Source organism: Homarus americanus, unplaced genomic scaffold (assembly GCF_018991925.1).
Source record: "Homarus americanus isolate GMGI-L3 unplaced genomic scaffold, GMGI_Hamer_2.0 scaffold46583, whole genome shotgun sequence".
NCBI classification, from domain to species: Eukaryota; Metazoa; Arthropoda; class Malacostraca; order Decapoda; family Nephropidae; genus Homarus; species Homarus americanus.
Window position 1 is genome coordinate 2,637,396 of NW_024731675.1, and position 13,625 is coordinate 2,651,020.

General features: G+C 47.9%; 1 protein-coding gene across 1 annotated transcript in view; it reads left to right on the plus strand.

The window, feature by feature from the left end:
- Positions 1-13,625, plus strand: part of LOC121867660 — a gene marked incomplete at its 5' end in the record, with an annotated part of 77,217 nt that overhangs the window by 40,377 nt on the left and 23,215 nt on the right. The window contains 14 exon segments of the mRNA XM_042367677.1: positions 284-3,404; positions 3,466-3,675; positions 3,871-4,300; positions 4,336-4,836; positions 4,873-5,106; positions 5,370-5,542; positions 5,958-6,155; positions 7,025-7,719; positions 8,027-8,579; positions 8,888-9,162; positions 9,446-9,771; positions 9,863-10,331; positions 10,694-11,185; positions 11,286-13,373. Of these exon segments, the coding sequence (XP_042223611.1) occupies positions 284-3,404; positions 3,466-3,675; positions 3,871-4,300; positions 4,336-4,836; positions 4,873-5,106; positions 5,370-5,542; positions 5,958-6,155; positions 7,025-7,719; positions 8,027-8,579; positions 8,888-9,162; positions 9,446-9,771; positions 9,863-10,331; positions 10,694-11,185; positions 11,286-13,373 (9,765 nt within the window).

Sequence of the window (13,625 nt, forward strand, 5' to 3'; positions counted from 1 at the left end):
AAATTATGAAACGGTAAACAGTTAGGGTTCCGTCCGGTTATTTTACTGAAGGTACCGGTCGGATCTAACCTCTGTGCAGCCTTAATGATGATGGTCTTGAAATGTAATGGTGTATATTACAGGATTTGACAGTCCATTTGTTAGTTAATTTACTGTTTATATATATTTTTTTTCCAGGTCTCGTGGCTTTTTTGTCTTGATGGTTTAGAGTTTTATAGAGCTATACAAAAATATTAATAGTATAGCCTCACAGTGTGTTGAAATATAATGGTGTTTATTACAGCTTTGAGAGTCCAGTACGACGAGATCACAGTGAGTCCTCCACAAACTTAGACTCGAGCAGCGGAGGCGCCTCAGAGAACAGGACCCATAAGAGCCGGCAGAAACCTCAGGGATACGTAAGTGTCGGGGGAAAGTGCAACGGACGGAAGACTTCCGCCGGCGACGCAACGGAAAAACTCGTCGTGTCGCCGGAAGATTCGACCGCCGGAAGCGACAGCGGAGAGACGGAAATGTTGCCCGTCGAGGAAGTGGAAGTTGTTGAAGGCTTACCCCAGGTCCTCACTCCAGATGACCAGGAGACTCAAGACCCGTTGGCCGACGCGACGCCCAGAAATGACGACATTTTAGAGCTTGGAGAGACTACGGGAGGGATCGATCTCCTCGACGCCGACGACTTCGCCCTCATCTGTAAACGGAGGCGACCAACACTGCTTAAGGGTCTGAGCAGAGAAATTGTGGTGAACTGCAAGTCGTCCCAAAAAAGTGTCTTTCATCCCGCTCACCGTGGCGACGGCAGCTCTAAGAACGCCTCGTCCCCTTCAGAACGTGACGGGCTCGGCAGCGGGTCAGACGACGATGTGGTAAAACCGAGACAGAGCTGTACTGCCAGAGAGATGTCAACTGATGATGGACAAGCCTGTGAGAGACAGAGAGACTCACAGAGAAGAGGCGAACTTAGAGACAAGGTGCGGTCGTCTAGTGTAGAGATCTTGAAGTCCCCCTTGATAATGCCGTCTTACCCCGAGGAGTACCTCATGTCCACAGACTTTGAAGTGAAGGACAAACAAGATGACGAGACTCACAGTTTCCAGGGAGAAATCCTCACCATGTGTAGTTCCGACGACGAAGACGACGACACCAAGTGTACGCCAAAATCGGTCCCCTCGGCCACGGGACGGACCCAACGGCCCGACGACAGCAGCAAGCCATCCTCTCAGCGCATCAACGACTCCATGGACGCCATCGGCTTTGGGAGTAGGAGTAACAGCTGCCATTCCCCCGACATTGACTTCGACATCTTGGAGGGAGATCTCTTCGGAAACAGCCGGGAGAGTGGTAATTCAGAGAGAGATTCCAGCCCGTTGACAAGTCCAGACCCCAGCAGTAGCCTCGTGTCGTCCTCCTCCCGCAGCGTTGTGTTATCTGACGACACATCTTGGGAGTGTATGAGAAACATTGAGGAATATATTAATAGGACCGCTCCTAAGGTGCCATCCTCACACTGTAGGTCTTCTCCATCACACACTACCAGGAGTCATGCCCAGGTGTCAGCCACAACCATAGATGGTGCCCAGGTGTCAGCCACAACCATAGATGATGCCCAGGTGTCAGCCACAACCATAGATGATGCCCAGGTGTCAGCCACAACCATAGATGATGCCCAGGTGTCAGCCACAACCATAGATGATGCCCAGGTGTCAGCCACAACCATAGATGATGCCCAGGTGTCAGCCACAACCATAGAAGATGCTCAGGTGTCAGCTAAGGAGGATACCCAGCTGTCAGCTAATGGAGATGCCCAGATATCAGCTAAAACTAATGATGATGCCCAGGTGTCAGCTAAGGAAGATGCCCAATTGTCATCTGAGAAAAAGGATGATGCCCAGGTGTTAGCTAAGGATGATGCCCAGGTGTCAGCTAAGACCAAAGATGATGCCCAGATGTCAGCAAAGGCTAAGGAAGATTCCCAGTTGTCAGCTAAGAACAAGGATGATGTCCAGGTGTCAGCTAAGACCAAGGATGATGCCCAGGTGTTAGCTAAGGATGATGCCCAGGTGTCAGCTAAGACCAAAGATGATGCCCAGATGTCAGCAAAGGCTAAGGAAGATTTCCAGGTGTCAGCGAAGAACAAGGATGATGTGCAGGTGTCAGCTAAGAAAAAGGATGATGTCCAGGTGTCAGCTAAGAACAAGGATGATGCCCAGGTGTCAGCTAAGAAAAAGGATGATGTCCAGGTGTCAGCTAAGAACAAGGATGATGTCCAGGTGTCAGCTAAGAACAAGGATGATGTCCAAGTGTCAGCTAAGACCAAGGACGATGTCCAGGTGTCAGCTGAAAACAAGGATGATGCTCAAGTGTCAGCTAAGACGAAGGATGATGTCCAGGTGTCAGCTAAGACCAATGATGATGTTCAGGTGTCAGCTAAGAACAAGGATGATGTCCAAGTGTCAGCTAAGACCAATGATGATGTCCAGGTGTCAGCTAAGACTAATGATGATGTTCAGGTGTCAGCTAAGAACAAGGATGATGTCCAAGTGTCAGCTAAGACCAATGATGATGTCCAGGTGTCAGCTAAGACCAAGGACGATGTCCAAGTGTCAGCTAAGAACAAGGATGATGTCCAAGTGTCAGCTAAGACTAATGATGATGTTCAGGTGTCAGCTAAGAACAAGGATGATGTCCAAGTGTCAGCTAAGACCAAGGACGATGTCCAAGTGTCAGCTAAGACCAAGGATGATGCCCAAGTGTCAGCTAAGACCAAGGACGATGCCCAAGTGTCAGCTAAGACCAAGGATGATGCCCAAGTGTCAGATAAGACCAAGGACGATGTCCAAGTGTCAGCTAAGAACAAGGATGATGTCCAAGTGTCAGCTAAGACCAAGGACGATGTCCAAGTGTCAGCTAAGACCAAGGATGATGCCCAAGTGTCAGCTAAGACCAAGGATGATGCCCAAGTGTCAGCTAAGACCAAGGATGATGCCCAAGTGTCAGCTAAGACCAAGGATGAGATGCAGGTGTCAGCTAAGACCAAGGATAATGCCCAAGAGTCAGCTAAGACCAAGGATGATGCCCAAGTGTCAGCTAAGACCAAGGATGCCCAGGTGTCAGCTAAGAACAAGGATGATGCCCAAGTGTCAGCTAAGACCAAGGATGATGCCCAAGTGTCAGCTAAAACTAAGGATAATGCCCAAGAGTCAGCTAAGACCAAGGATGAGATGCAGGTGTCAGCTAAGACCAAGGATAATGCCCAGGTGTCAGCTAAAACCAAGGAAGGTGCCCAGGTGTCAGCTAAAACCAAGGAAGATGCCCAGGTGTCAGCTAAAACCAAGGAAGATGCCCAGGTGTCAGCTAAGACCAAGGAAGATGTCCAGGTGTCAGCTAAGACTAAGGAAGATGCCCAAGTGTCAGCTTAAGACCAAGGATGATGCCCAAGTGTCAGCTAAGACCAAGGATGAGATGCAGGTGTCAGCTAAGACCAAGGATAATGCCCAAGAGTCAGCTAAGACCAAGGATGATGCCCAAGTGTCAGCTAAGACCAAGGATGAGATGCAGGTGTCAGCTAAGACCAAGGATAATGCCCAGGTGTCAGCTAAGAACAAGGATGATGCCCAAGTGTCAGCTAAGACCAAGGATGATGCCCAAGTGCAGCTAAAACTAAGGATATGCCCAAGAGTCAGCTAAGACCAAGGATGAGATGCAGGTGTCAGCTAAGACCAAGGATAATGCCCAGGTGTCAGCTAAAACCAAGGAAGGTGCCCAGGTGTCAGCTAAAACCAAGGAAGATGCCCAGGTGTCAGCTAAGACCAAGGAAGATGTCCAGGTGTCAGCTAAGACTAAGGAAGATGCCCAAGTGTCAGCTAAGACTAGGAAGATGCCCAAGTGTCAGCTAAGACTAAGGAAGATGCCCAAGTGTCAGCTAAGACTAAGGAAGATGTCCAGGTGTCAGCTAAGACTAAAGAAGATGCCCAAGTGTCAGCCAAGACCAAGGAAGATGCCCAAGTGTCAGCTAAGACTAAGGAAGATGCCCAAGTGTCAGCTAAGACTAAGGAAGATGTCCAGGTGTCAGCTAAGACTAAGGAAGATGCCCAGGTGTCAACTAAGACTAAGGAAGATGTCCAAGTAGCTAAGACTAAGGAAGATGCCCAGGTGTCAGCTAAGACCAAGGAAGATGCCCAGGTGTCAACTAAGACTAAGGAAGATGCCCAGGTGTCAGCTAAGACTAAGGAAGATGCCCAAGTGTCAGCTAAGACTAAGGAAGATGCCCAGGTGTCAGCTAAGACTAAGAAGATGCCCAGGTGTCAGCTAAGACTAAGGAAGATACCCAAGTGTCAGCTAAGACTAAGGAAGATGCCCAGGTGTCAGCTAAGACTAAGGAAGATGCCCAGGTGTCAACTAAGACTAAGGAAGATGCCCAGGTGTCAGCTAAGACCAAGGAAGATGCCCAGGTGTCAGCTAAGACCAAGGAAGATGCCCAGGTGTCAGCTAAGACTAAGAAAGATGCCCAGGTGTCAGCTAAGACTAAGAAAGATGCCCAGGTGTCAACTAAGACTAAGAAAGATGCCCAGGTGTCAGCTAAGAATAAGAAAGATGCCCAGGTGTCAGCTAAGACCAAGGAAGATGTCCAAGTGTCAGCTAAGACCAAGGAAGATGCCCAGGTGTCAGCTAAGACCAAGGAAGATGTCCAGGTGTCAGCTAAGACTAAGGAAGATGCCCAGGTGTCAGCTAAGACTAAGAAAGATGCCCAGGTGTCAGCTAGACCAAGGAAGCCCAGGTGTCAACTAAGACTAAGGAAGATGCCCAGGTGTCAGCTAAGACCAAGGAAGAAGCCCAGGTGTCAGTAAGCTACACTGGAAGATGCCCAGGGGTCAGCTAAGACCAAGGAAGATGTCCAGGTGTCAGCTAAGACTAAGGAAGATGCCCAGGTGTCAGCTAAGACCAAGGAAGATGCCCAGGTGTCAGCTAAGACCAAGGAAGATGCCCAGGTGTCAGCTAAGACCAAGGAAGATGCCCAGGTGTCAACTAAGACTAAGGAAGATGCACAGGTGTCAGCTAAGACTAAGAAAGATGCCCAGGTGCAGCTAAGACCAAGGAAGATGCCCAGGTGTCAGCTAAGACTAAGAAAGATGCCCAGGTGTCAGCTAAGACCAAGGAAAGATGCCAGGTGTCAGCTAAGACCAGGAAGATGCAGGTGTCAGCTAAGACCAAGGAAGATGCCCATAAGGTGTCCAGCTAAGACAAGGAAAGATACTTGGAGTGTCAAGCTAAGACCAAGGAAGATGCCCTGGTGTCAGCTAAGACCAAAGGAGAAGAGATGCCCTGGTGTCAGCTAAGACCAAAGGAAGATGTCACCCTGGTGTCCAGCTAAGACCAAAGGAAAGATGCCCAGGTGTCAAAAGCTAAGACCAAGGAAGATGCCCTGGTGTCAGCTAAGACCAAGGAAGATGCCCAGGTGTCAGCTAAGACCAAGGAGATGCCAGTGTCACCTAAGACCAAGGAAGATGCCCAGGTGTCAGCTAAGACCAAGAGAAGATGCCCTGGTGTCAGCTAAGACCAAGGAAGATGCCCAGGTGTCGAAAGCTAAGACCAAGGAAGATGCCCAGGTGTCAGCTAAGACAGGAAGATGCCTGGTGTCCAGCTAAGACAAGGAAGATGCCCTGGTGTCAGCTAAGACCAAGGAAGATGCCCAGGTGTCAGCTAAGACCAAGGAAGATGCAGGTGTCAGCTAAGACCAAGGACGATGCAGGTGTCAACTAAGACCAAGGAAGATGCCAGGTGTCAGCTAAGACTAAGGAAGATGCAGGTAATCGCTAAGACTAAGGAAGATGCCAGGTGTCAGCTAAGACTAAGGAAGATGCCCAGGTGTCAAGCTAAGACCAAGGAGATGCCTGGTGTCCAGCTAAGACCAAGGAAGATGCCCTGGTGTCAGCTAAGACTAAGGAAGATGCCCAGGTCAGCTAAGACCAGATGCCAGGTGTCAGCTAAGACCAAGGAAGATGCCAGGTGTCAATAAGACAGAGGAAGATGCCCAGGTGTCAGCTAAGACCAAGGAAGATGCCCAGGTATCAGCTAAGACCAAGGAAGATGCCCAGGTGTCAGCTAAGACCAAGGAAGATGCCCAGGTGTCAGCTAAGACCAAAGGAAGATGCTGGAGTGTCAGCTAAGGAGAAGACCAAAGGAAGATGCTGGAGTGTCAATAAGACCAAAGGAAAGATGCCAGGTGTCAGCTAAGACCAAAGGAAGATGCCAGGTGTCAGCTAAGACCAAGAAGATGCCAGGTGTCAGCTAAGACTAAGGAAAGATGCCCTGGTGTCAGCTAAGACCAAGGAAGATGCCCAGGTGTCAACTAAGACCAAGGAAGATGCTTAGTGTCAGCTAAGACCAAGGAAGATGCCCAGGTGTCAGCTAAGACCAAAGGAAGATGCTGGAGTGTCAACTAAGACCAAAGGAAGATGCCCAGGTGTCAGCTAAGATAAGGGAAGATGCCAAGGTGTCAAGCTGAACCAAGGAAAGATGCTTGGGTGTCAGCTAAGACCAAGGAAGATGCCAGGTGTCAGCTAAGACCCAGGAAGATGCCCTGGTGTCAGCTAAGACCAAAGGAAGATGCCCAGGGTCAGCTAAGACCAAAGATGATGCTGAAGAGATGTCAGTTACCTGTGCCAACATCCAAACAACTCTGGGAGACGATTCCCTAATATCAACAGCTATTGACGAGAAATAAACCGATCATATCTTTCCTCTGACGACATGATGACCAGCCCACCACACACCACCACCAGCCCACCACACACGACCACCAGCCCACCACACACGACCACCAGCCCACCACACACGACCACCAGCCCACCACACACGACCACCAGCCCACCACACACCCACCACCAGCCCACCACACACGACCACCAGCCCACCACACACGACTACCAGCCCACCACACATGACGGGCACTGATCTGGTGGGCGGGAACGGGGTCAACAACGAGAGGAACGCCCAAACATCACAGTCGTTCAAATTGTCACTACAGGTGTCCATTGATAGATCTGTTATCGACATTAATCTGAGCAACAAGAAGAAGATTAGTGCTGCCGTTTCCAGTGATGCTAAAGGTCAAAACAATCCCGGTTTACCCTCCAAGAGTTCACCCGACGACACGGGTAAAATTATTTCAACGGTCAAGAAAAGTGAGGAATCAAAGAGGAGGGAACACAGAGAAATGCATAAGAATAAAAGATCCCACAATGAAAGTAAAGATAACAAACAAAAGAGAAAATCTGACACCAAGACTCATAAGAGACACAAAAATGACAACAAGAATTCAAAAGAAAATTCGGCCACATCAAAATCAAAGAAGAAATCCATAGATAAGGAGGATGGCGAGGAGCACCGTCACCGGGCTCGACCGTTGGCGTCCGGGACGTCGTCGCCATCCGGTAACGGCTCGTCAAAATCTTCAAAACGCTCATCCGGAGGGACGGCGTCAACTACGAGGTCCTCGCAACACAAACCTAAAACTAATATCAAGAAAAGGAGGTCGAGCAAGAGCTCCGGTCGAACCAACTCGCGCAATCGTGCGGAGAGGACAAAGATTACGCCATTGGGCTCGGCCCACCAGGCGTCAACTCCGCCAGTGGCGTCACACGACGCCGAAGTGCCATTGGCAAGAAAGTTCCAAAGGGTGACACGCAGGACGAAGGCCAGAACTGCACTGCGGAGGAGAAGGTAAATAAACTCAACGAGGACATCTTGAGAGTGTGTATCATCAAGAAAAAGCAAACAGAGAAAACAACTATAAGAACAGATGCTACGTTAATCACCGTCTCAGAGGAATCAGAAGACACGGATCAACCACGGAGAAACACGGAAAATGCTCCATTGACAGAAGACGCCGTTGATAAACAGACGACCGCACTAACAATAGGAGTCCCCGCTCACGACGCTGATAATACCAAGCTCGACCATAACGCCGAGGTACGTCCACACAACGCGGAAGTCGTCGGAAACACCGCATTCGCCTTCCACTGTAAAGTCACACTCGGTGGCGTCGGCAACCTCGAAAAACTCCCCCGTTAATTCCGAAAGCCGGGCCGAAAGCTTTGCCGTCCATCCCTGTCATCGACCTAGACAGTGACAGCAGTACGGACGAGAGTAAAACCCTTCCCAGTAAAAAGAACGCCGCCACGAGCAAACCGGCCGAGGTTCCCGACGACACGAGTCCAAAGTCGAAAGAAAACGTCAGAGTTGAAGATGTGATCGCTGAGGGAAACATGACTAAGAAGACCTCAGCTCCTGATATGCAACAGAAGGAGAAACAGGGAGATGACACTACCCAACAGAAGGAGAAACAGGGAGATGACACTACCCAACAGAAGGAGAAGCAAGGAGATGACACTACCCAACAGAAGGAGAAACAGGGAGATGACACTACCCAACAGAAGGAGAAACAGGGAGATGACACTACCCAACAGAAGGAGAAGCAAGGAGATGACACTACCCAACAGAAGGAGAAACAGGGAGATGACACTACCCAACAGAAGGAGAAACAAGGAGATGACACTACCCAACAGAAGGAGAAACAGGGAGCTGACACTACCCAACAGAAGGAGAAACAGGAGATGACACTACCCAACAGAAGGAGAAACAGGAGATGACACTACCCAACAGAAGGAGAAACAGGAGATGACACTACCCAACAGAAGGAGAAACAGGAGATGACACTACCCAACAGAAGGAGAAACAGGAGATGATACCCAACAGAAGGAGAAACAGGGAGATGACACTACCCAACAGAAGGAGAAACAGGAGATGACACTACCCAACAGAAGGAGAAACAGGGAGATGACATTACCCAACAACAGAAGGAGAAACAGGGAGAGACACTACCCAACAGAAGGAGAAACAGGGAGATGACACTACCCAACAGAAGGAGAAGCAAGGAGATAACAGAGTAGAGACACCGAGCCGGCCGTCAAAGGTACTCAAAGCCAGAGAAGCCACACCAACTGACTTCGACAAGGTGATGCGACAGATCTTCGGAGAGGATAAAATCACTACCGACTCTAAGAAGAAGAAGAAAAAGAAGAAGAAGAAGAAAAGAATTGATCCGAGCGCCATCGCCACCAAAGACACGAAGACGGATAAAGAAATCGCCGAAAGCGGAGAAAAGTCCGTCCAGTACACTCCACCCAAGGGTTAATGAGAGCGCAGCGGGTAAACAGAAGAACAGAGTATCACAGAGTAATCCCAAGAGTGTTAGTTTGTTGAGTGAAGAACCGCTTACAAAGTCATCTGACAATGAAAAGAGTCCTGAATCATTGGACAATGAAAAGAGTCCCAAGTCATCGGACAAAGAAAGGAGTCCCAAGTCATCGGACAAAGAAAGGAGTCCCAAGTCATCAGAGAAGAAGAGTCCTAAGTCATCTGACAATAAAGATCTCTGAAAGAAAAGAGTCCCAAGTCATCGGACAAAGAGAGTCCCAAGTCATCGAAAAGAAAAGTCCCAAGTCATCGAGAAGAAGAGTCCTAAGTCATCGGACAATGAAAAGAGTCCTAAGTCATCGGAGAAGAAGAGTCCTAAGTCATCGGACAAAGAAAAGAGTCCTAAGTCATCGGAGAAGAAGAGTCCTAAGTCATTGGACAAAGAAAAGAGTCCCAAGTCATCAGAGAAGAAGAGTCCTAAGTCATCGGACAATGAAAAGAGTCCTAAGTCATCAGAGAAGAAGAGTCCTAAGTCATCGGACAATGAAAAGAGTCCTAAGTCATCAGAGAAGAAGAGTCCTAAGTCACGACAAAGAAAAGAGTCCTAAGTCATCGGAGAAGAAGAGTCCTAAGTCATTGGACAAAGAAAAGAGTCCTAAGTCATCAGAGAAGAAGAGTCCTAAGTCATCGGACAATGAAAAGAGTCCTAAGTCATCGGAGAAGAAGAGTCCTAAGTCATTGGACAAAGAAAAGAGTCCTAAGTCATCGGACAAGAAAAGTGAAAAATCATCGGCCAAGGAAAAACCCACCGTCGCTAAGGACAAGTCACATCGTAAATCCAAGGAAAATGGCCGTGAACTGTCATCTTCCCGTCTCTTAACATCCAAGAAATCCGACGGTGGTAGACGGCAGAAGTCACCCCAGAGGTCATTGTGTAGGGAACAGACACGAGGTTCATTGGCTGACAGAAAGAGTCCAGAATCGCAAGCAGAGATTCAGAAATCAGATGAAAATAAGGCCCCAAAATCAGATGAAAATAAAGCCCCAAAATCAGTTGAAAATAAGGCCCCAAAATCAGATGAAAATAAGGTCACAAAATCAGATGAAAATAAGTCCCAAAATCAGATGAAAATAAGGTCCCAAAATTAGATGAAAATGAAAGTCAGAAATCAGAGGAAAATAAGATCCCAAAATCAGACAAAAATGAAAGTTGGAAATTGGATAATATTGAAAATCAGAACAACAATGACAGCCGAAAATCAGATCAAATGGAGACCCTGGAATCACCATTCGGAAAGAAACCCCAAGAATCCCCGTCAAATTCAGAAAATAGCCAAGTATCTCCTAGTGCAGAGAAAGAAAACGGGGTAAGGTCAAGCGAGAAAACGCGGTCGAGAATCTCCCAGTGTCAACAAGACGAACAGCACGGAAGTGAGCGAACAGGCTGAGGCTACAGGGGAAAAGATTCAAGATTTATCGAATGAGGGAAAGATTCAAGATTCATCGGGCGAGGGAAAGATTCAAGATTTATCGAAGCAGAGAAAGATTCAAGATTTATCGAGCGAGAGAAAGATTCAAGATTTATCGAGCAGAGAAAAGATTCAAGATTCATCGAGCAAGGAAAGATTCAAGATTTATCGAAGAGAAAGGTTCAAGATTTATCGAAACGAGAGAAAGATTCAAGATTCATCGAGCGAGGGAAAGATTCAAGATTTATCGAAGCGAGAAAGATTCAAGATTTATCGAAGCGAGAGAAAGATTCAAGATTTATCGAGCGAGGGAAAGATTCAAGATTCATCGAACGAGAGAAAGATTCAAGATTTATCGAGCGAGAGAAAGATTCAAGATTCATCGAGCGAGGGAAAGATTCAAGATTCATCGAGCGAGGGAAAGATTCAAGATTCATCGAGCGAGGGAAAGATTCAAGATTCATCGAGCGAGAGAAAGATTCAAGATTTATCGAGCGAGAGAAAGATTCAAGATTTATCGAGTAAGGAAGACAGTGCTGAAACAACAAGCAAGGAAAAGGTTCGAGAATTATTAAGCGAGAAAATACCCCAACATTTGTGCAATCAGGAAAAGACGCAAAGACCCAAAGAAAAAGGTTACGGATCACATCGGTCGGGCGAGGAGAGGAAGCGGGATCCGTCGCATAAGGAGAAATCCCACGAATCGGACGAGAAAAAGAATCGCAGAGGGAGGAATCGGCAATCGTCAAACTCCCCGAGGAAGGAAGAGAAGAGGGAATCATCGAGTGTAGGAAGCCGAGAATCATCATGCTCGTCGAAGAAGGACAACAGAGAATCGTCGTCGGGTAAGGAAAGGCGTTCGGCGTCGTCGAAAAGAGAGACTAAGACCTCGCCGGGATCATCGAGAAAGGACGATAATAAAGCATCGATAAAGGTAGGAAATGAAGAATCTTGTAAGGACGGTAGCCAGAAATTGTTGAGTAAAAAGGACAGAGGTCGTCAATCATCCAGTAAAGAAAGTAGTCAGAAATCGTCAGCAAAAGAAAGTAGCCACAAATCGTCAGCAAAAGAAAGTAGTCAGAAATCGTCAGCAAAAGAAAGTAGCCACAAATCGTCAGCAAAAGAAAGTAGCCACAAATCGTCAGCAAAAGAAAGTAGCCACAAATCGTCAGCAAAAGAAAGTAGCCACAAATCATCAAGTAAAGACAGGACAACAGAATCGAGTGGGGAGAAGAGCCACAAATCATCAAGCAGTAAAGAGAGGAGAAAAGAATCATCATCGAGTAAGAGAGGAAGTCAGAAACCATCGAAGGGAGAGAGTCGCGAATCTGAGGACGATCGTAAACCAGCGACCGAAGAAAACAACAAAGGCTCCTCATCAGCGGAAGGCAAGAACGACAAACCCGGCGGAGATAGAGGAAACACGTGTCACCGCTCGGTTAGTATGGGGTCGGGCGAGGACGTCGTACGAGATGCGTCGACGGGCGAGGGAGAGGAGGCCGAGTGCGTGTTCTCGGCGGAGGAGACGATTCGCATTTCTCGGCTCGACGCGGGAAAGATCGGCGGAGACAACGACAGTGGAAAGACCGAGGGGGAGGAGAAGGACTCGTCGGAGGATGGAAAATCGAGCTCGGCAACGGAGAAGGTGGAGAAACTACCAAACGGCGACGATTATCCCTCCAGTGAGGAGCTAGGCGGTAAGATCCTCCTCATCACTAAAGATACGAGCAAGTGCCTTAAACGTAAGAGTCACGTGAGTCGATGGGATGTCGTCGACGTGGCAAAAATCGGAGAGACGCCGCCGAAGAAGAGGTGCCGATGGGATATGGTTGAGAAGCCAGAGATGAGAGAGGGGAGCAGCCACGGCAAAGTTGATAAACCCGGTGAAAATCCATCCGTACCCCAGTACACCCCCAGTCCGGTATCGTCGACGGACAAAAAGGGTAAAAAGAACCCGTCAAAGAGCGCCCTCGACCTTTTATTTGAGTCGACTGCGATCCTGAAAGAACTAGAGGAATCCCAATGCAGGTTAAGAGATCCTTCAGGTAAACCGGGAACAGCGGAGGAACAGTACACCCCACTGCCAATATCCAGAGGAAGCGTGAAGAAGTCTTTCGGCCGAGAAAAATCCGACCTCGAGTGTGATCCGGACTGTAAGAAGAGGGAAACACTCGCCTCAGAATACAAACCTCATTCGATCTCCAAGAGGACTCAAGATCCGGAATATGAGCCCCAGTCTGTGGAGAAAGTCTCGTCAGAATTAGAGTATAAACCTCGGTCAATTAGTAAACAAACCTCGAAGCCCAAGTACGAACCTCAAGCAATCATTAAACGATCCTCGAAAGGGTCCACAAGGCCTGAATATGAACCCAAGTCTCTCAACAAAGGGTCCACAAGGCCTGAATATGAACCCAAGTCTCTCAATAAAGGGTCCACAAGGCCTGAATATGAACCCAAGTCTCTCAACAAAGGGTCCACAAAACCTGAATATGAACCCAAGTCTCTCAATAAAGGGTCCACAAAACCTGAATATGAACCCAAGTCTCTCAACAAAGGGTCCACAAAACCTGAATATGAACCCAAGTCTATCAATAAAGGGTCCACAAAACCTGAATATGAACCCAAGTCTATCAATAAAGGGTCCACAAGGCCTGAATATGAACCCAAGTCTATCAATAAAGGGTCCACAAGGCCTGAATATGAACCCAAGTCTATCAATAAAGGGTCCACAAATCGAATATGAACCCAAGTCTATCAACAAAGGTCACAATAACAAACCTGAATATGAACCCAAGTCTATCAATCAAAGGGTCCAAAACCTGAATATGAACCCAAGTCTCAACAAGGGTCCACAAGGCCTGAATATGAACCCCCAAGTCTCTCAATAAAGGGTCCACAAGGCCCGAATATGAACCCAATCTATAAGTCTATCAATAAAGGGTCCACAAAACCTGAATATGA